This window comes from Pecten maximus, chromosome 17 (genome assembly GCF_902652985.1).
Source record: "Pecten maximus chromosome 17, xPecMax1.1, whole genome shotgun sequence".
Lineage (NCBI taxonomy): Eukaryota > Metazoa > Mollusca > Bivalvia > Pectinida > Pectinidae > Pecten > Pecten maximus.
In genome coordinates this window covers 1,491,737-1,513,836 of record NC_047031.1, presented here as the reverse complement: position 1 = coordinate 1,513,836, position 22,100 = coordinate 1,491,737, and the positions used below count along the sequence as shown (strand labels likewise).

The 22,100-nt window shown below is 36.9% G+C and overlaps 1 protein-coding gene across 1 annotated transcript; it reads right to left on the bottom strand.

Annotated features, from left to right (window-relative positions):
* Positions 1-4,176: 4,176 nt before the first annotated feature.
* Positions 4,177-21,748, bottom strand: LOC117315826 (solute carrier family 22 member 6-A-like). Its single transcript, XM_033870227.1, has 8 exons — positions 21,619-21,748; positions 19,100-19,320; positions 8,942-9,088; positions 8,079-8,281; positions 7,029-7,523; positions 5,828-5,962; positions 5,324-5,409; positions 4,177-4,301 (listed from the first exon to the last, which is right to left on the bottom strand). Exons 1-8 carry the CDS (start codon positions 21,746-21,748, stop codon positions 4,177-4,179), a joined length of 1,542 nt encoding a protein of 513 aa, XP_033726118.1.
* Positions 21,749-22,100: the final 352 nt, after the last annotated feature.

The following is a 22,100-nucleotide window of genomic DNA, read 5'->3' as shown; positions in this document are numbered from 1 at the left end:
CATATCGCTATCTGGATTATTGACGTCATTGTTACGATAACGCATCCAGATGATAATGTTGAGCACACCCCTGGACAAGACCTACGGAAGACCGTATGTTATATATATAAAATATACAATTGCGAGACAAGTTATCAAGTTGTATTAATCACAGTTGTTGGTCCGAATGGAAGCGCGCGACTCAGGGGTCTTAATGTGGGAGGAAACCCACGTGGTCAGGCATACATTTCCACGTCCGATCGGGGAATCGAACGCCGGTCGTCTAGGTGAAAGGCTATTGGGATCTGTTAGCTATTTATAGAAAACATAATGCATGGTCCGTTCGCTCCTTTTGACGGGAGTTCTATACGATATTTCAAATCTCGTGACAAATTTGACGTAATTTGCTTCTTCAAACAGACAGCCTCGACGTGAATAATAATGTAGAAAGAGAAAACGTCTTAAAATCCCCATAAATGAAAGACTACTATCGTATATGGTTGTGTTACACTAGAACTGGCCGTATTATAGACATATCAGACATGCTCTCTCTCTCTCTCTCTCTCTCTCTCTCTCTCTCTCTCTCTCTCTCTCTCTCTCTCTCTCTCTCTCTCTCTCTCTCTCTCTCTCTCTCTCTCTCTCTCTCGCTCAGTCAGTTATGTTCGATGCTTATTGGTATGCATAGAGGTTCCGATGTCACCACAATACTTCTCATTTTGAGAATGAAACTTGACTCAGATTTGACCTGGATTTATATGGCGGATGTCGTCGTGATCTATATTTGTATGGCGGGTGTCGTCGTGACCTAGATTTGTATGGCGGGTGTCGCCGTGACCTAGATTTGTATGACGGGTGTCGTCGTGACCTAGATTTGTATGGCGGGTGCCACCGTGACCTAGATTTGTATGGCGGGTGTCGTCGAAGAAAAACAAGACGCTAACCTTTCCGAAACACCTGGTCTTCTTCACCTTGTACTTTTCAAGTCTCTCCTTGTAGATGTTTTTTTTTTTTTATTTTACCCTCGTTTTGAAGAGTTATGGTTTGAATGTCGGTATCGCTCGATTATTTCATTGTTGTCAACGGACATGTAAAAACGACATATAGATAACTTTTGTATATCGAATGCTTCACTCGTAAAAGTGTATGATTAAGTAAATTTGGGCAACTGATTTGAATAAGATGAATATATTTTTTTTCATATATAACAGAAATATTGGATTTTTGTGTGACGTTTCGTTGACTTAACGCAATCATTTTATCAGAAAAAAAGACCAGTAAGTCATAGCTGTGTACACTATACGATTTCAAATGTCTTTTCAGTGACATTTAAATCTAATATATAAATAGATGATAGATATTGCAAATATCGATTTGAATATCAACTGTTTAAAACCTTATTATAGAAATGCGAGTGTCTCTAGGCCCACTCGGCTCGATTTAGAACTGGTCCGCTATGTTAAAACAAGATGGCTTCCCTTTTACCCGATTGGTTTTGTGTCTCCCTCTGTCAACACCTTTGGCGTTGTCAAGTCAACATATCGTATGTCACAAATTACGCCAAAACAATGCAACACAAAATATGAAAATGTATATTTAAAAAAGAAACAATCAAAAAATATACATAATCTACATAGTCAACACATTAAGTCATTACCCTCTGTTTACAAATATGCAATCATACACAAAGCATGCTAGATATATATACAGTTTTATACACTCTCTCACCTGTACAAATATAATCTTTTTGTGACGTCACAATGAATAATACGATGACGTCAAAGCAAATGGTGTCCCATCACATCCTTATAACAATCTACTTCTGTTTAAAATACAGGTGTTAAAACTCGTTATAGAAATATACGGTGTATGCTTTACTGTATAATATGAAATAAGTAGGTAATTCAATGACTTATAAATAACGAAGTACAAATGTACATACAAATCTAAAATTGTTGTTTTTCTTTTGGAGTTTTTTTTAACAACTGCGAAAATAGCGAATGATTGTACGTCACGAAGTACAGTAATACATACCAGAATATTAATTTAATTATCCAAATTAAATTAAAATTCAAGTATTTTTTAACATATTTAATGTAAACAAAAAAATATATCAAAAAGTTTGCACATATCTGGTAAAGCTGGACAAGGTATTAGATTAATTTCTATACCAAGTTCTGCTCCTTCTATGGAAACTATGTAATTATATGCAATGTATTTATTAATTGTGTGTGACCCGTTGTTACACACGTGTGACCCGTTGTTACACACGTGTGACCTGTTGTTACACACGTGTGACCTCTTGCTACACACGTGTGATCTGTTGTTACACATATACGTGTATACCAGGGCCTTGTAGAGAAGGCAATATGTTATCAATAGATCGAATAAAATTATTGTTTATTTATTTGCTGGGTTAATCGCCCCATAAACAGCCAGGGTAATTTTGCGGTGAGGTCTCCTTGCAGTAGTTCGTGACTACCAATGAGCAACATACGGGAGGCCCGTCACATGTCATCTACAACAATTAGAGTAAAGTTTCTCGCCCAAGGACACAACCACGTAAAACCAGACCCACCCGTTTCTCAGCTTCCCGAGAAACACAAAACCATTATTATACATTACAGATTATGTAGCAAGTATAAACGTAAGGTAAATGGCTGAGAAACTCGAAAAATCAACCAACCGGTCACTCTCTGGGTTTTAATTCCGTTTTCCCTTCTTGCCATTCTTAATTTATCCGAAAATGCAAAATGATGATTTCCTCTTTTTAATTTTTATATATTATTGCTTTTTTAATATAATTGGTTATTTCAACATGACCGTGTAGTCGAGTCAATTTCTAGAGGCCAAACATAGGAAATATAATCTAAATCTCCAACACTGTGATTGGTCTACATAATTGTTTGTGATACGTGTTCCTAGTTTCAATTGTCTGTACTGTCCATTGAAATAAGATGCTCGGACTGAAATAAAAGAAATTCAAACTATTCGCAATATTACGTCACAATAACGGTATCTCCGTTTCCTTGGAGACTGGTGTCAGCCTCCGTATCAGCTGGTGCTAGTTTGGGGTCCGTGTCTCCCTTGTACCAGCTCAGAAGCTCTTCCATCGTCTGCGGTAACTCCCTCCCGTTCGTTTCTGGCAACATCAGCATCCCGACGTTTACTAATAGGGATCCGACCCCGAAAATCACCCCCGGGGCCCAGAACGCCCGACGAGCCTGCAAGGAATATAAATCTCATTATAGCTGTTTATGAAGTAATACAAACATCAATATAAAATGGTGGGTAATTTCTGTCGTGAATGTTTGGTTTCGGCTGGCATTCACACTTTCCATGAATGCCAGCTGAAGGCAGTTCGCTGTTAAATGACATTTAGAATGACGTCAACTTCAAATGTGACGCCAGCTTTCTGGGATTTTAATATTATATCATGGGCGCCTTGTGTTTAAATTTGTGTTAGAAACGTTAAAATCATTCAATTTCGAAATTGAGGCGATACTATTTATCACTTCCATACTTTATTCTTGTCAGTTCATTAATTAAAATATCGCGATGCCGAAGTAAGTAAATACATTTCTCATTTTTCTTTTTCGTGATCTCCTTCTTCAAATTACGTATTTTCATTTTCAAACGACCAATAATAAAAAAACAGAACTAACCAAGACATCGACGTATGGGGACAACATCCCTCCGAGTCGGGCTGCGGCGGAGGCGGTTCCTAGACCAGCATTCCTGAAAATAAAATACATCGTCAGAAGTATGAATAATTAAACGAATGAAGTAAAAAACGTACCAGTCAAATCTAGAAATCGGAATCAGAGAATAAACTGCTTCACAGGTAACATGAAGTAAAAGTCTAGATACTTCGTTATATATCCGTTAATTATTCACGAAATTTTGTGTTGAATGAAAATAAAATTTGAGCGTTAAATATAATGTATGTAGTATGTAATGTGATTATTCCTTATCTATGTAAACTCACCTGAGGTTTGTGGGATTAACTCACCTGAGATTTGTGGGATTAACTCACCTGAGATTTGTTGGATTAACTCACCTGAGATTTGTTGGATTAACTCACCTGGGATTTGTGGGATTATCTCACCTGGGATTTGTGTGATTTACTCACCTGGGATTTGTGGGATTAACTCACCTGAGATTTGTTGGATTAACTCACCTGGGATTTGCGGAATTAACTCACCTGAGATTTGTGGGGTAAATTTCCGGGGTATATAGACCCATCGTTGTCCACGAGGCTGTGATGGCGAACTTCCCCAGGAAATTAAATATAATGGAAAATATGTTTGCTATCCCAGCATCATCTGGAAATGTAAATTAATTTATCTTTTCATAAAATAAAACATCTTACTATAATGTTGCTAATCATGTAGATTATTTTGACATCTACATGATAAAAACGATCCTTCACTCGTATCAAAATATCTAAAAGAAAACTCTTAAAACTATATGTCGTGGTAAATGTCTATTCTTATGTTTGTTCCATACTCAGTCTGTTATAGTTTTCACAAGAATATAAGATTACAGGTGCGTGAAGTCTATCTATGGCGCCACCTACTTATCTTTGAATATATCGTCTACTCATAATTTGGTTTATTTTGTTTAACGTCCTATTAACAGCCAGGGTCATTTAAGGACGTGCCAGGTTTTGGAGGTGGAGGAAAGTCGGAGTACCCGGAGAAAAACCACCGACCTATGGTCAGTACCTAGCAAATGGCCCGAAAGAGTTCGAACTCACAACCCAGAGGTGGAGGGCTAGTGATAAAGTGTCGGGACTTTTAACCACTCGGCCATCGCGGCCCCTATCCAGCTTTTATTGATCTCTTGTACACATTTTCCTTGATTTTTTAAGTATGTAAGTTTCTGTGCCGTACGTGTCAACGTCATTCTTGGAACAGCCTAACGTCTTTTAAATGTTTGCTTCTTACGAGACAAGAAATTAAGGCTGAAATGAAGCTGATTGCCTTCATAGTCTTATGAATATAGAAAATTTCATGCAATATTGATTTTCGGATTTAAAGCTGAAAAGTAAATATGGACTTGAAATGTCATGTTTGTTCATTACAAACAATCATTAAAATTTATGTAACAAATGATATGTAATTTGTCAATTTTTACGAGAGAATAAAGAAATAACCCATTACAGATTGAAATATAAAAACATGGAATTCAAATTCGATTTCAAAATTCATTATCGTAGTCGAGATCAATACAGTGTTTGCATTAAACGCTGGGTGGCCTTGTGTAAACAAGTTTGAAATAACCATTACAACTGTGAAAAAAACAAAAACAATGTATACGTCACTTCCGGTATACAGATACGAACCATCTGGCAATTTCATGACGACAGAAAGGATAAGAGCGACCCCGGCGAGAGTGTGGAAAAGGATGGACGACTTCTTCCTTCCTATCCTACAAGTATAAACATACAATTACTGCCTTTCTATGAGGGACACGTGAGTATTTATTAACCTATAATAATACTATTAGAAATATGTAAGGACAAAACATCAGGAGCAAAAAAACTTATACTGCATCTCCGTTTACCGTCGATATCATTGTACTCGCGAGATAGGTTGATAAATCGGGAATATATCTCAATTTAGAGGATTCATCATTACACTAACACAAGTATTATATTCTATTTATCACATAATTCGACGGTCTTGCTTACATTGTATTTGCAATTTTCTCCTTTTTTTTGCGAAAACAGCACATTTTTACTACCGGGACAGTAACGTGACGTCGTTTATAAATGACGTCACACAAGTTTCCATATTGAAAAAAAATATATATCAATAAATAAATATATCTTGGTTATTTTGAGTACCTGTTAATGAGAAGCCAAACCGCCACGCCTGCTGGGATCTCTAAAGCCCCGTTGATGAGGAAGTTGAAGTACCTGTCTGTTGACAGGGTTACCGAGGACAGGTACAAACCGTAGTACGTCAGACTGTTGATAAACCTGTGGTGAAATTCAAATCATAGTCCGTATCAAATAAGTTAGATTGTTGATTAACAGGAGAGGAAACAAATTATAACTCATATCAGATAAATTACGTTAGGCTGTTATTTAACGTGTGGAAATCAAATATAGTTTATGTCAGATAAGTTAGCCTGTTGATTAATCTGGGAAGAAACAAATTATAGCTCATATCAGATAAATTAAATTAAACTGTTAATTAACATGTGGAAATCAAATATAGTTTATTTCAGATAAGTTATGATTAACTAGGGAAGAAACTAATTATAGCTCATAGCAGATAAATTACATTAGACTTTTATTTAAAATGTGGAAATCAAATATAGTATATTTCAGATAAGTTAGACGGTTGAAAAACCGGACAGTGGACACGTATAGTCTATACCAGATAAGTTGATGGATATGCAGGAATAACCTTGAAATGAGACAAATATATTGCTTTCCTTAGAGTGGGTTGTCTCTGGATGCGATTTAAATGTATGCGACCTCGTTTCCAAAGTTCAAGGGTAACGTTCTAGATGTACATAATCTTCTCTGAGAACATGGCATAACAAAGTAGATTGCGAATGATATGAGGTATACAATTACATAATCATGTGTGTTTGTGATACGGTATTTAAAAATGAATGAATGGATAAATAAACAAATAAACTATCCATCAAGAAGTCAGTCAGTCAGTCAGTCCGTACTCACTCAGTTATACTTGTGAGATGAATTAACGATTCATTCAGGGCAAATATTTTCGTCGCCTATCGGAGATGAAATTTAATGTAATTTCGTTTTTTTTTCCCATAATTCATCATTAAACCTGACTGTGCATGTGCTTTTTAAGATTCACAGACGAAAGACTTCACCCCATAAGTCATAAGTCAATCTTGTCTGTATGTTCGTTCGATCAATGTGTACCGATAATATATCAAAGAGACAATGAACCAGATTTAGCGTATTACAAATCTAATCATTTTGAGTTGTCTTTTTTAAACTATAAAAAAGTAATTTAGTCACTCTAGATGTCGGTAAACACAGGTTTAACAGTAACTAACCTTACCATGTGTACCACGTGATCAGGGAGTTTCTCAGAAGCAGTTTATATCGGAAGATATCTAGAATGGTGTATTTCTCTGCTTTCTTTTCCTCCGATGCATCATCTTTGTTTTGATGCAACGCTTTGTGCGCATGACCATTCGTAGCTTCCGGTTCCTGTTGAAATAATAACGGCGCATTTCCGTTTCCGAATTCAGGTATTTTTTGAAGTAATGATATCTCATTTTCAGTTTTTACTTCCGGTCCATGTATGAATAATGACTGTTCCTTTTCGTTTTCTTCCGGTTGTTTTTTCTCGCCGTGCCCTATGTCCGCCTCATTGTGAAGTAACGGATGTTCATTTTGATCTGTAGTTGGCAGGGTTTGGACTCCGCCGTCTAATATACACAGGGCCTTGTACGGATCAATCTTGTTCCGTTTGGCGATACGTTTTACAATTGTTATCGCTTGTTTTCGTTTGTTGTTGGCAATTAGCCACCTAAGTGACTCGTCCGTAATCCTAGAACAGATAATTACAATAAAAGGTGAAAATTCAATTAAAATAGCAAAAATAAAATGTGATCTTTAGCAAACGTATTCCATTAATAAAAATTCATTTGAATCCGTAAAAAATATCGCTATTGAGAGACAATCACTCTGACTTTGATTCATGAGATAAACATGCGTTATTTCATATGTTACTAATATCAATCCAGCGACAAGGACAATTTAAAGATAGCGTATTTAGATTCATCAAAGTAACAAATTCAGTCTAAGAAAGTTTTTCATGAAGGTTTCCTTTTAATTCAATTTTAATGTTAATGCATTGTTATAAATGATAATTTCTAAACCTCAACCTATACGCAAAATGAGAACGAACATCTTGAAATAAAGGATAAGAGTGTGGTTGCAGGACAATTTGACAAATAGGAAAGAAGGCTTTTGGTGACCGATATAGGAGGTTACAGGGATGTACATGAAGATACATTTTATTTACATAGTTTCTGAAATGCAATTTAAGTATGTTTTTCATTTGTTTTCTTTTTTTTGTAATTAATTTGTTAAAAGACCATACCAGTAGGAAATTACACAGTGAAAGGCGAGAGCGGAACACGCCAGCTGTACCACCCGCCACGAGAAGTTCCGAAGGACATAAGCATAGCCGGCAAAGAATACCACGGCGACCGCCCAATATAGACCCCCGATAGCAGCAATGGCGCCCCTGCTCTCCAAAGGGAACATCTCGATACACAATGCATACATCGACAAGCCAAGGCCCTGTAACAGATTTTTATTTGTTTCATATGTTATCGAGAAAATGTCACACAAAAATATATCGTCAAAAGTATATAATGTGTGTATTGTAATACCGGCACATTTTACAACGTCACCTGAATGTTTTATCTTATGGTGATTCTAATTTAAACACTGTGGGATTAGAAGCGTCAAAATGATGCTGATCATATTGGGACATTCTGTGAAAAGTCCAATGTCGCTTGAACGCTTGCTTCGTACAATTATTTAATGGTATGCAAGGTGGGATCAGAAACGTCAAAATGACACTGATCATATCGGGATATACTGTGATAAGTCAAACATCATTTGAACGCTTGCTTTAAACCATTGCCCAATGTGATGCGAAGTGGGAACAGAAGCGTCAAAATGATGCCGATCATATTGGAATATTCTGTGATAAGTCAAACATCATTTGAACGCTTGTTTTATATCATTGCCCGAAGTAAGGAGAAGTGGAAGCAGAAGCGTCAAAATGATACTGATAATCCGAAGTTGAGCCATAGCCCTACTAACTTCATGCCATATACATTATTAAACACACTTTGATAAATCAAAAACATTAATTAGCTGTGGAATCTTAAAAAAACTAAGAGAAACTATCTTAACGGTTTCTAAGCTTCTTACAAAGGTTAAATCATATACCTGCTGTATGAATCCGGTTATGATCCTCAGAATGTTGAAGACCAGAAGATTTGGCGAAAAGCTTGTTCCGGTCAGGATTGCCGTGAGCGGTATAAACGCAAACATGAATATCGTCTTCCGTCCATACCTCAAGACAAACACGATATACTGTAAATTTATATTTTTGTGGAATCATTATTTTCATAATAATCGTGGGGTTCGCCAGGATTGTGAATGAGTACAAATAAAATATGCAATTGAACTTCTTAAAGAGTTTTGAATTCGAGAAAAAAACACTGGAGGTGTAGGGTTTCAATGAAATAGTTTCTTAAATTATTTGATATAAAAATAGTGTAAAAGCGTACCGATCTGAGAGCGTGGTGAAGATTGTGGCACCAAGCGCCTGGCCGACCATGATCATTGTCGTTGTTAGGCCTCCCAGACCTTGCCTTTCACAAACAAGATCCCACTTGGCAATGTAAAAGAAATAAATAAACATTATAAAGTTAACGCCCTTGTGTCTTAGAGCAAGTACTACAAACAGAGTGGTGTCCCCTTCCATTTTATCATAATTACTCTGTGAGTTCTCGTGACCTTTGGCCTCCCATGGTATGAGATAAAATCTAATTGATTAATGCATGTATTTCTGTTTTATTGTATATCTATGCATTACCATGTTGTTATTTTCACTTATGGGCCGATAGGTCCTTGGAATAAATTGAACTTGAACATTAAAGATTTCATTTAATTTTTGACTGAAATATCAGAGACATTGATGTTTGCCGAGTATCCGAACTACTCTCTCCCATGCCAAAAAACAATATAAAGTCTATGAGAGAAAGATGAAACGTAAATATAATAGTATGGAAGGCAATATGCTGGATTTATTGAAACGTAATAACCCTGGGGAGTTTTATCGTCATTTTTCAAATCGTAAGACCTCCAAGACTGGCAATGTATCTTTATCAGATTTGTTCAACTATTTCAAAGATCTAGCGGGTGAAACAGACAATAGTGTTATTACAAGTAGTAATGATACTGAGTGCGTATATCCCGAGTTAGATGTAGATTTTAGTAATGATGAAATATTGGAAGTAATTAAGGATCTGCCCAAGGGCAAAGCTGCTGGTATTGATATGGTACTTAATGAATATTTTATTGAATATAAAAATATATTCCTACCAGTTTTATTAAAGTTATTTAATACCATGCTACATATTGGTTATTTCCCAGAGTCATGGGCTTAAAGTGTTATAATTCCCCTGCACAAAAAGGGGGATATTGATAATGTTAACAATTACAGAGGCATAACATTAATTAGTCATTTAGCTAAACTTTTTACGTCTATGTTAAATAAGCGCTTGTTGAAGTGGAGCGCTCGTGAAGATATTGTTACCGATGCACAGTTTGGTTTCAAGCCTGGGTTTGTTACTAGAGATGCAATTTTTGCATTACAAAGCTTAATTATTAATTCTATAGAACACAACAAACGACTATATTGTGTTTTTATTGATTACAGTAAGGCTTTTGATAGTATTAATCATCGATATTTATGGCATACACTTTGGAAAAGTGGTATTAGAGGGCGATTACTTAATGTTATTTCATCAATTTATGATAATGTACGTTCGTGTTATCCGCCATGTTCGATTTGCATGTCGGTTTATTACAAGGGGAATCTTTGTCTCCCATACTATATTCTTTATTTGTAAATGATATGGAAAGTGAATTTATAAAGTCTGATTGTCAAAGTTACTCCTTACAGTTGGTTAACCTATTTATGTTAACTCTTTCCGTACTTTGTGATCTTTCCGGATTCCGTACCGGAAGTAGTTATTAGGCTCGCCCCCGGAAGTTTTAACAAAATGGCAGGTAACATTTGCATTTTTGGTGTGTTGTTTTTTTCATTTAGAAACAATAAGGTTATTGTTATCTCTGTACATGATTAAGAAATATTTAACAAAATAAGATCTAGATCAGATTTATCACTCTGAAACGTCTTAGACTCTGATATCTAAAATACAAATGTAGCAAGCCGCCATATTGTTTACATTAAGAACATATTGAGAAAATATCAGCTATAACTCTACCGAAAAAACACGTAACACAGACGAAAACAAAGCTAATTTATCAACCAAAGTGTTTGTTTCAAAAGTTTTGAACGCATTTTATATGTCATTGCATTTTGTAACTGTATATGTCGGTTGATTCTTCAAATCAACATTTTAAAAACGTCAATGTATAGTCTGTCGACTATAGTCGACAGTCGACAGCGGGGGAGACGGAGCTTGAAATCATGTCGACTATAGTCGACAACGGTACTGAAAGAGTTAAGGTATGCAGATGATACAGTTTTGTTATCCGAGGACGTTACTGACCTCCAACGTATGCTTAACTGCTTACGGACTTACACTACTAAGTGGAATTTAAAAGTAAACACAGACAAAACAAAAACAAAAAGAAAAGAAAAATATATTACCTGGTGAAAGCTGGACGTTCAATAGTAAACCTATAGAAATTGTGGATAAGTTTTGTTACCTGGGTTTGGTTTTTAGGTCACCTGAGACGAAGTCTCAGTTGACCTATTGCAATCGCCTTTTGTCCGGCGTCGTGCGTCGTGCGTCGTCCGTCGTGCGTCGTAAACAATTTACATTTTCAATTTCTTCTTAAAAACTGCTGAACCAAATTCAATGAAATTTTACAGGAAGCTTCCATGGCTGAGGGTGAACCAAAATTGTGAATTATATGGTCCCCACCCCCCAGGGGCCTGAGGGGCGGGGCCAAAAAGGGTCAAATTGATTAAAACTTCAAAAATCTTCTTCTCTACTCTCAGATAAGGTGGAATCAAACAATCTTCATAGATGTAAGGGTCTTAAGGTGCTTTACCAAAATTGTGAATTTCATGACCCTGGGGTCTCATGTTTGCCCCTGGGGAGGGGGTAAACTTTACTATAGTTTATATAGGGAAATCACATTTTTGACTATTATTTGTTGGATTTGTATTGGAATTCAATCTTACTTGTATCAAATTATCAGCATGGGATGACAGTTTGATGGTATGTACATGTTGGCCCTAGTTGACCCCCAGGGGCTGGTGGGCGGGGCCAAAAAGGGTCAAATTCACTAAAATTTCAAAAATCTTCTTCTCTACTCTCAGATATGGTAGAATCAAATACTCTACATAGATGGAAGGATCTTAAGGTGCTTTACCAAAATTGTGAATTTCATGACCCTGGGGTCTCACGTTTGCCCCTGGGGAGGGGGTAAACTTTACTATAGTTTATATAGGGAAATCACATTTTTGACTATTATTTGTTGGATTTGTATTGGAATTCATTCTAACTTGTATCAAATTATCAGCATGGGATGACAGTTTGATGGTATGTACATGTTGGCCCTAGTTGACCCCCAGGGGCTGGTGGGCGGGGCCAAAAAGGATAAAATTGACTAAAATTTCAAAAATCTTCTTCTCTACTCTCAGATATGTTAGAATCAAATACTCTACATAGATGGAAGGGTCTTAAGGTGCTTTACCAAAATTGTGAATTTCATGACCCTGGGGTCTCATGTTTGCCCCTGGGGAGGGGGTAAACTTTACTATAGTTTATATATGGAAATCACATTTTTGACTAGTATCATTTGTTGAATTTTTATTGGAATTCATTCTAACTTGTATCAAATTATCAGCATGGGATGACAGTTTGATGGTATGTACATGTTGGCCCTTGTTGACCCCCAGGGGCTGGTGGGCGGGGCCAAAAAGGGTCAAATTGACTAAAATTTCAAAAATCTTCTTCTCTACTCTCAGATATGGTAGAATCAAATACTCTACATAGATGGAAGGATCTCAAGGTGTTTTACCAAAATTGTGAATTTCATGACCCTGGGGTCTCACGTTTGCCCCTAGGATGGGGTAAACTTTACTATAGTTTATATAGGGAAATCACATTTTTGACTATTATTTGTTGGATTTGTATTGGAATTCATTCTAACTTGGTTCAAATTATCAGCATGAGATGACAGTTTGATGGTATGTACATGTTGGCCCTAGTTGACCCCCAGGGGCTGGTGGGCGGGGCCAAAAAAGGATAAAATTTACAAAAATTTCAAAAATCTTCTGCTCTATACTCTCAGATATGTTAGAATCAAATACTCTTCATAGATGGAAGGGTCTTAAGGTGCTTTACCAAAATTGTGAATTTCATGACCCTGGGGTCTCATGTTTGCCCCTGGGGAGGGGGTAAACTTTACTATAGTTTATATAGGGAAATCACATTTTTGACTAGTATTATTTGTTGAATTTTTATTGGAATTCATTCTAACTTCGTTAACATTATCAGCTTGGGATGACAGTTTGATGGTATGTACATGTTGGCCCTGACTGACCCCCAGGGGCTGGTGGGCGGGGCCAAAAAGGGTCAAATTGACTAAAATTTCAAAAATCTTCTTCTCTACTCTCAGATATGGTAGAATCAAATACTCTACATAGATGGAAGGATCTTAAGGTGCTTTACCAAAATTGTGAATTTCATGACCCTGGGGTCTCACGTTTGCCCCTGGGGAGGGGGTAAACTTTACTATAGTTTATATAGGGAAATCACATTTTTGACAATTATTTGTTGGATTTGTATTGGAATTCATTCTAACTTGTATCAAATTATCAGCATGGGATGACAGTTTGATGGTATGTACATGTTGGCCCTAGTTGACCCCCAGGGGCTGGTGGGCGGGGCCAAAAAGGATAAAATTGACTAAAATTTCAAAAATCTTCTTCTCTACTCTCAGATATGGTAGAATCAAATACTCTACATAGATGGAAGGATCTCAAGGTGTTTTACCAAAATTGTGAATTTCATGACCCTGGGGTCTCACGTTTGCCCCTGGGGAGGGGGTAAACTTTACTATAGTTTATATAGGGAAATCACATTTTTGACTAGTATTTGTTGGATTTGTATTGGAATTCATTCTAACTTGTATCAAATTATCAGCATGGGATGACAGTTTGATGGTATGTACATGTTGGACCTAGTTGACCCCCAGGGGCTGGTGGGCGGGGCCAAAAAGGGTCAAATTGACTAAAATTTCAAAAATCTTCTTCTCTACTCTCAGATATGGTAGAATCAAATACTCTACATAGATGGAAGGATCTTAAGGTGCTTTACCAAAATTGTGAATTTCATGACCCTGGGGTCTCACGTTTGCCCCTGGGGAGGGGGTAAACTTTACTATAGTTTATATAGGGAAATCACATTTTTGACTATTATTTGTTGGATTTGTATTGGAATTCATTCTAACTTGGTTCAAATTATCAGCATGAGATGACAGTTTGATGGTATGTACATGTTGGCCCTAGTTGACCCCCAGGGGCTGGTGGGCGGGGCCAAAAAAGGATAAAATTGACTAAAATTTCAAAAATCTTCTTCTCTACTCTCAGATATGGTAGAATCAAATACTCTACATAGATGGAAGGATCTCAAGGTGCTTTACCAAAATTGTGAATTTCATGACCCTGGGGTCTCACGTTTGCCCCTGGGGAGGGGGTAAACTTTACTATAGTTTATATAGGGAAATCACATTTTTGACTAGTATTTGTTGGATTTGTATTGGAATTCATTCTAACTTGTATCAAATTATCAGCATGGGATGACAGTTTGATGGTATGTACATGTTGGACCTAGTTGACCCCCAGGGGCTGGTGGGCGGGGCCAAAAAGGGTCAAATTGACTAAAATTTCAAAAATCTTCTTCTCTACTCTCAGATATGGTAGAATCAAAAACTCTACATAGATGGAAGGATCTTAAGGTGCTTTACCAAAATTGTGAATTTCATGACCCTGGGGTCTCACGTTTGCCCCTGGGGAGGGGGTAAACTTTACTATAGTTTATATAGGGAAATCACATTTTTGACTATTATTTGTTGGATTTGTATTGGAATTCATTCTAACTTGGTTGAAATTATCAGCATGAGATGACAGTTTGATGGTATGTACATGTTGGCCCTAGTTGACCCCCAGGGGCTGGTGGGCGGGGCCAAAAAAGGATAAAATTTACAAAAATTTCAAAAATCTTCTGCTCTATACTCTCAGATATGTTAGAATCAAATACTCTTCATAGATGGAAGGGTCTTAAGGTGCTTTACCAAAATTGTGAATTTCATGACCCTGGGGTCTCATGTTTGCCCCTGGGGAGGGGGTAAACTTTACTATAGTTTATATAGGGAAATCACATTTTTGACTAGTATTATTTGTTGAATTTTTATTGGAATTCATTCTAACTTCGTTAACATTATCAGCTTGGGATGACAGTTTGATGGTATGTACATGTTGGCCCTGACTGACCCCCAGGGGCTGGTGGGCGGGGCCAAAAAGGGTCAAATTGACTAAAATTTCAAAAATCTTCTTCTCTACTCTCAGATATGGTAGAATCAAATACTCTACATAGATGGAAGGATCTTAAGGTGCTTTACCAAAATTGTGAATTTCATGACCCTGGGGTCTCACGTTTGCCCCTGGGGAGGGGGTAAACTTTACTATAGTTTATATAGGGAAATCACATTTTTGACAATTATTTGTTGGATTTGTATTGGAATTCATTCTAACTTGTATCAAATTATCAGCATGGGATGACAGTTTGATGGTATGTACATGTTGGCCCTAGTTGACCCCCAGGGGCTGGTGGGCGGGGCCAAAAAGGATAAAATTGACTAAAATTTCAAAAATCTTCTTCTCTACTCTCAGATATGGTAGAATCAAATACTCTACATAGATGGAAGGATCTCAAGGTGTTTTACCAAAATTGTGAATTTCATGACCCTGGGGTCTCACGTTTGCCCCTGGGGAGGGGGTAAACTTTACTATAGTTTATATAGGGAAATCACATTTTTGACTAGTATTTGTTGGATTTGTATTGGAATTCATTCTAACTTGTATCAAATTATCAGCATGGGATGACAGTTTGATGGTATGTACATGTTGGACCTAGTTGACCCCCAGGGGCTGGTGGGCGGGGCCAAAAAGGGTCAAATTGACTAAAATTTCAAAAATCTTCTTCTCTACTCTCAGATATGGTAGAATCAAATACTCTACATAGATGGAAGGATCTTAAGGTGCTTTACCAAAATTGTGAATTTCATGACCCTGGGGTCTCACGTTTGCCCCTGGGGAGGAGGTAAACTTTACTATAGTTTATATAGGGAAATCACATTTTTGACTATTATTTGTTGGATTTGTATTGGAATTCATTCTAACTTGGTTCAAATTATCAGCATGAGATGACAGTTTGATGGTATGTACATGTTGGCCCTAGTTGACCCCCAGGGGCTGGTGGGCGGGGCCAAAAAAGGATAAAATTGACTAAAATTTCAAAAATCTTCTTCTCTACTCTCAGATATGGTAGAATCAAATACTCTACATAGATGGAAGGATCTCAAGGTGCTTTACCAAAATTGTGAATTTCATGACCCTGGGGTCTCACGTTTGCCCCTGGGGAGGGGGTAAACTTTACTATAGTTTATATAGGGAAATCACATTTTTGACTAGTATTTGTTGGATTTGTATTGGAATTCATTCTAACTTGTATCAAATTATCAGCATGGGATGACAGTTTGATGGTATGTACATGTTGGACCTAGTTGACCCCCAGGGGCTGGTGGGCGGGGCCAAAAAGGGTCAAATTGACTAAAATTTCAAAAATCTTCTTCTCTACTCTCAGATATGGTAGAATCAAAAACTCTACATAGATGGAAGGATCTTAAGGTGCTTTACCAAAATTGTGAATTTCATGACCCTGGGGTCTCACGTTTGCCCCTGGGGAGGGGGTAAACTTTACTATAGTTTATATAGGGAAATCACATTTTTGACTATTATTTGTTGGATTTGTATTGGAATTCATTCTAACTTGGTTCAAATTATCAGCATGAGATGACAGTTTGATGGTATGTACATGTTGGCCCTAGTTGACCCCCAGGGGCTGGTGGGCGGGGCCAAAAAAGGATAAAATTTACAAAAATTTCAAAATCTTCTGCTCTATACTCTCAGATATGTTAGAATCAAATACTCTTCATAGATGGAAGGGTCTTAAGGTGCTTTACCAAAATTGTGAATTTCATGACCCTGGGGTCTCATGTTTGCCCCTGGGGATGGGGTAAACTTTACTATAGTTTATATAGGGAAATCACATTTTTGACTAGTATTATTTGTTGAATTTTTATTGGAATTCATTCTAACTTCGTTAACATTATCAGCTTGGGATGACAGTTTGATGGTATGTACATGTTGGCCCTGACTGACCCCCAGGGGCTGATGGGAGGGGCCAAAAAGGGTCAAATTAACAGAAATTTTAAAAATCTTCTTCTTACAGCCCATTTAAGGTAGAATTAAATACTCTTCACAGATCCAAGGGTCTTAAGGTGCTATACCATAATTGTGAATTTCCTAGCCCTGGGGTCTCGCGTTTGCCCCATGGGAGGGGATAAACTTTACTATAGTTATAGGGAAATCACATTTTTGACTATCATTTGTTTTATTTGTTTTTAAATTCATTCTTTCATTCAAATTTACTGAAATATTTCAAAAATCAGGTGACCGTTAAGGCCCATGGGCCTCTTGTTAATTTTTACGGCAGATTTCTGTAGCGCAAGATACTTTAGTTTCTCAAGGCAGGAAAGCATATTTTCAATTAAAAAGAAAAAAATTTAAATGAAACACTTTAACCTTAACACGGGAACAAAACTCTCCTTATTTGATACATATGTTACATGTATTTTGAATTATGGATGTGAAGTCTGGGGGCAAGATGTTTCGCCACAAGTAAAAAAAAATCACCTCCTTTTTCTTAAGGATTTACTTAACGTTAGAAAAACAGTCAATACCTCTATGGTATTTTTCGAAACCGGTAGATATTCATTGTATGTGCAACGTAAAACAGCTGTTATGAAATATTGGTTAAAAATATTGAAAACAAAAAATTGTATTTTGAAATCATGCTATGATGCTCTAGTCGAATTGAATTGCAGAAAACCTAATTGTAAAACTAATTGGGTCTATCATATTAAGTATGAACTTTGTAGTTAGGATTTGGATATGTTTGGAAAAATCAATGTGTTTTAAATGAAAATCATTTTTTGCAAATATACAACCAACGTATTCATGATATTTTTGTTCAAGAATTGTATAGTGCTTTTGATGTACCCCCCAAATGTTATTTGTATAAACATATTGTGGATTCCTTCTGTACTCAGTTCTATCTAATTAAACCTATCAATCATAGATTTAAGAAGTTATTAAGCCAATTTCGTATGCAATGTCACAGTCTTAATATCGAATCTGGGCGTTATAATAACATCCCTAGAAATCAGAGGATTTGTACTGTCTGTGATAAAAATGACGTAGAGGATGAAGTGCATTTTGTACTTCTCTGTCCGGCATATTCCGAATTAAGGGCGACATACATCAAAAAGTATTTTTATTGTCGACCAAGTGTGTATAAGTATATTGAATTATTCTCGAGTAAAAGTGTTAAAATTTTGAATATGTTGTGTAAGTATTTGTTTCGTGCTACAGCGAAAAGAAAAGCCCTGCTTGCAAGTAATTAAATTGATCTTAGTTTGTTGCTATTATTGATTCATCATTTTTCATCAGTGTCACTGTTGCTTCTGTAGCTTTTATATAGTATGACGTCATCCGTTATGACGTATCGTTACTATGTATGACGTCACGGTTTTGTCATATAATTCAATAAGTTGAAACTGGTGAGTTTACAGTGTATATTGATAACACAATGTAGTTACAACATGTCTTGTACATCTCATTAGTATTGATGGTAATATTGTCCTCCGCCATCTTATGCTTGTCTGTGTCATGATAATTAGAAAATGTTTGTACTGTTCCCTATATGCCTGATCGTTAACGGGGCGATAAACCCAGGAAACAAAACTGCAAACGTCAATAAAAACAAGGAAATCATATTATTTCCATCGGGAATCTTCGGGGATTTTCGGAACTTGCAGAGAGACACCGAGTAACGGCCGAAGATATCTGGACAGCTCAAGCAACATTTAAGCAATCGTAACTTCTCGGCCAATTCCGTCAAGGTTTGGAATCAAACCGAACCTTTCCAGAATTGGTCGCGATGTTAAGATTGAATTAAGAGAGGGGAGATAACTCTACATTATATAACTTACTTCACTCGCAAAAGAATATTCTTTTGTTGTTTCGTAGCTATATCCTTGTAAACAGGAAGAAGTGATGGGTGTCCAGCTACTGTTGCTATGGTTACTGCTGATGGTTAGTTCACACTGGCCGTAATCAATGACGTAATCGGAGTCATTCCCCGCCGGAATTCCGAGTCCATATTCGTGTAGAGGTTTAGACAACTCGGCACATTTGTGTGGCGGAATATAACCTAAACATCACATACAACAGTAATTAACAAGTATTAATTAATACGAAATAAGTATTAATTCAAGAGAAATAAATTTATTTATTTATTCATATTAAAACTTTATGGTGTTCCGTTAGGACCAAATTTCCAATATCGCTCCTTCACTCTTTCGCCATCGTGTTTTCGCTCCTTCGCTCCTTCGCTTTTAGGTCGAAGGAGCGAAGGAGCAATATTGGAAATTTGGCCCTAACGAAACACCATAAACCTTCGATGGCCGATAGGGAAAGTTTCCATTTTTTAAAAGCAGATTTTAAAGACATACGACAGTAAAACAGAATGAAGTGAGGTTTTATTATTGGTTGAAAATAATGCATATATATATAAGTAAAGGGAAGGTAATTTGTATATATTTACATTTGGATGGCAAAGCCATGATATAAACAAAGTAAACAAATTTGCAGTCTATGAGAGTATAACTGACACCCAAAGCGTGACACCATTCTATGCATAACTGACACCCAAATCGTGCATTCGGGTGATATTCATACGCGACCGGATTTACGGATGGGATCCCCCGGAACTACTTGCAACCAATGTAAACAAATGGCATCTTATCATTGCTCATCATGCTATCGGATAGAGTACGACACCAGAAAACAAATCTTAAAATGTAAAACGAAAATAAAGGTAAGAATGGTTAACAATCACGAAAATGGAAATAAAACAAGATTTAATAAACACATATGTTGACAGATATTTGTTCCGGGGCCAGAGTGGAAAATCAGTACACACCACATTGTTTGCGCGCCACCGCCATCTAGTGTTTGAATGACAAAAATTTTGAAACCCGACACATCATGATTATGTCAAATCATAAGAACGAGGCTTCTCTCCGGTCGTACAATAGAACAGTTTCTTCTTCACAAAAGAAAGCATCAAGTGGTGCATTATCGTGTCTAACGCATCCTAAACTTGAAACAGCCATGGTACCCGTCACAAGCAACGTTGTCGCTGAAGCTCGTCTAACTCCCTCGGCTACTGTCACTTCTCTCATTGGTCGTATCCCTGACACCGGTGCTGTTGTAGCTACTATAAACTGTAATCAGGTTTCCATGCAATCAAAGAACATGTTTACATCTGGTTTTTTGGCGAATTCCACTTTCTCCCACTGCACATTCAACTTTCATAGCTAAACTCTGTCAATGCTGTCAGCCGTTGCGTGCGCGTGGTGACGGGTGAAATTTCCATCCGCATAATTGTTCCGGATGGTAAATTAAAAAAAAAATCCGAAATCGTTAACAAACTGAATAATTCATCCGTATATTCTGAAATACTGACTACCAATATTATTGATATTGTTTTTAAAATATCTGATGATGTTTTCAGTATTTTTTTAATGATTTCCACGCACTATTTAAAAAAAAAAAATTTTTGCCAATCAGCACGTGAATCACAATAGGCTGTTCAATTTGTTGACCTCTGACAGTGGAAACGTCGGTAAAAGTCAGATTTCAAATTATAATGAAACTTAAAGTTGAAATCGAAAAGAAACTAATATAGAAAACGTAAATATAAGCATTAAACTGTCTTTTTATGGATTATATGGTCTATATAGATGCCAGAGCTTTGCAGACAATCATTTCATAATGCGCTAGCGCGCATTATGAAGATTGTCTGCAAAGCTCTGGCATCTATATAGACCATATAATCCATAAAAAGACAGTTTAAGGCGTAAATAATACGGCTTCAATACGAAAAGAAATACTCGGTATTAAGACCACATTCACTCAGTCCCCCAGGTGGTCTTAATAGAGAGGTTTTACTGTAGCATGTCTCCGACCCGTGGTGAACAAAGAACCGATTTTTTTAAAGAGCTGTCTCTATGTTTTCCATCAAAGTCCAGAGCTTTAATTATCCCGAGCCTCATTTCCGTCTAAAAATACAAATATTTTTAAAATGTCAGCTTTTCCGGTTACCTTTTTTGAAGATTTTCCTTGTTTGCTTTAATTGTTCTTGTTCTGTCCGTCATTGACTCCGTTATTGGGTCATAAAAAGCAACATGGCAGCCAATTTGCGTTCTGAATTTAAATTGTGTGTTAAAATTGTCCCCTTATCCCCTATCATAATGTTATCATCTTTCCAAAGAACTGCCAACGACAGGCTTTCTCACTCTGTAATTAGTTCACACAAGCGTTTAGATGACTATGAATGCCGGTTTGGCAGAAAAGTAGCAGTTGAAGATTAAGGATGTATATAACGATGAAAGGTGGTTGATGGCTGTAATGGATTTCGGAGAGGGGTCAAAGGTCATGAACTCACCTATAAAAATGACGATGAAGAGAGGAATGGCGACCGGAAGATAGCAGATAAAGAGATACAAGAGTTGTAGAACCTGATATCGTCCCCACGATTTAAGTTCTCGCTGTAAATCGTCCACATCCACGTCCATCTTTATCCGTCCGTCCGTCCGTTACAATTGTACAAACGTATAGGTTTACGTTAACCAGTAAGATGTGTACAGTGTCTGTCCTTTCGTGCTAAGCTCAGACACGAAGATGAATTTTTTCACACTTAAAGAGTTTCAAGCGTTCCTGAATCAAGATTCAATTTATGTGTCAATGATGAGCGTACTATTTCTCAAAGAAAGTCAGCCAGCTTGCTTTCAGAATTTGTGAATATTGAGGAAATAATGATTTCGTTATTTTCTCCGCAATATTTCCCAAGAATTCTTGCGTTTTTCACTTTTTCTGACTTCAAACCGTCATCAGATCCAAACGTTTTCGTATATCATCTCGTTTGAA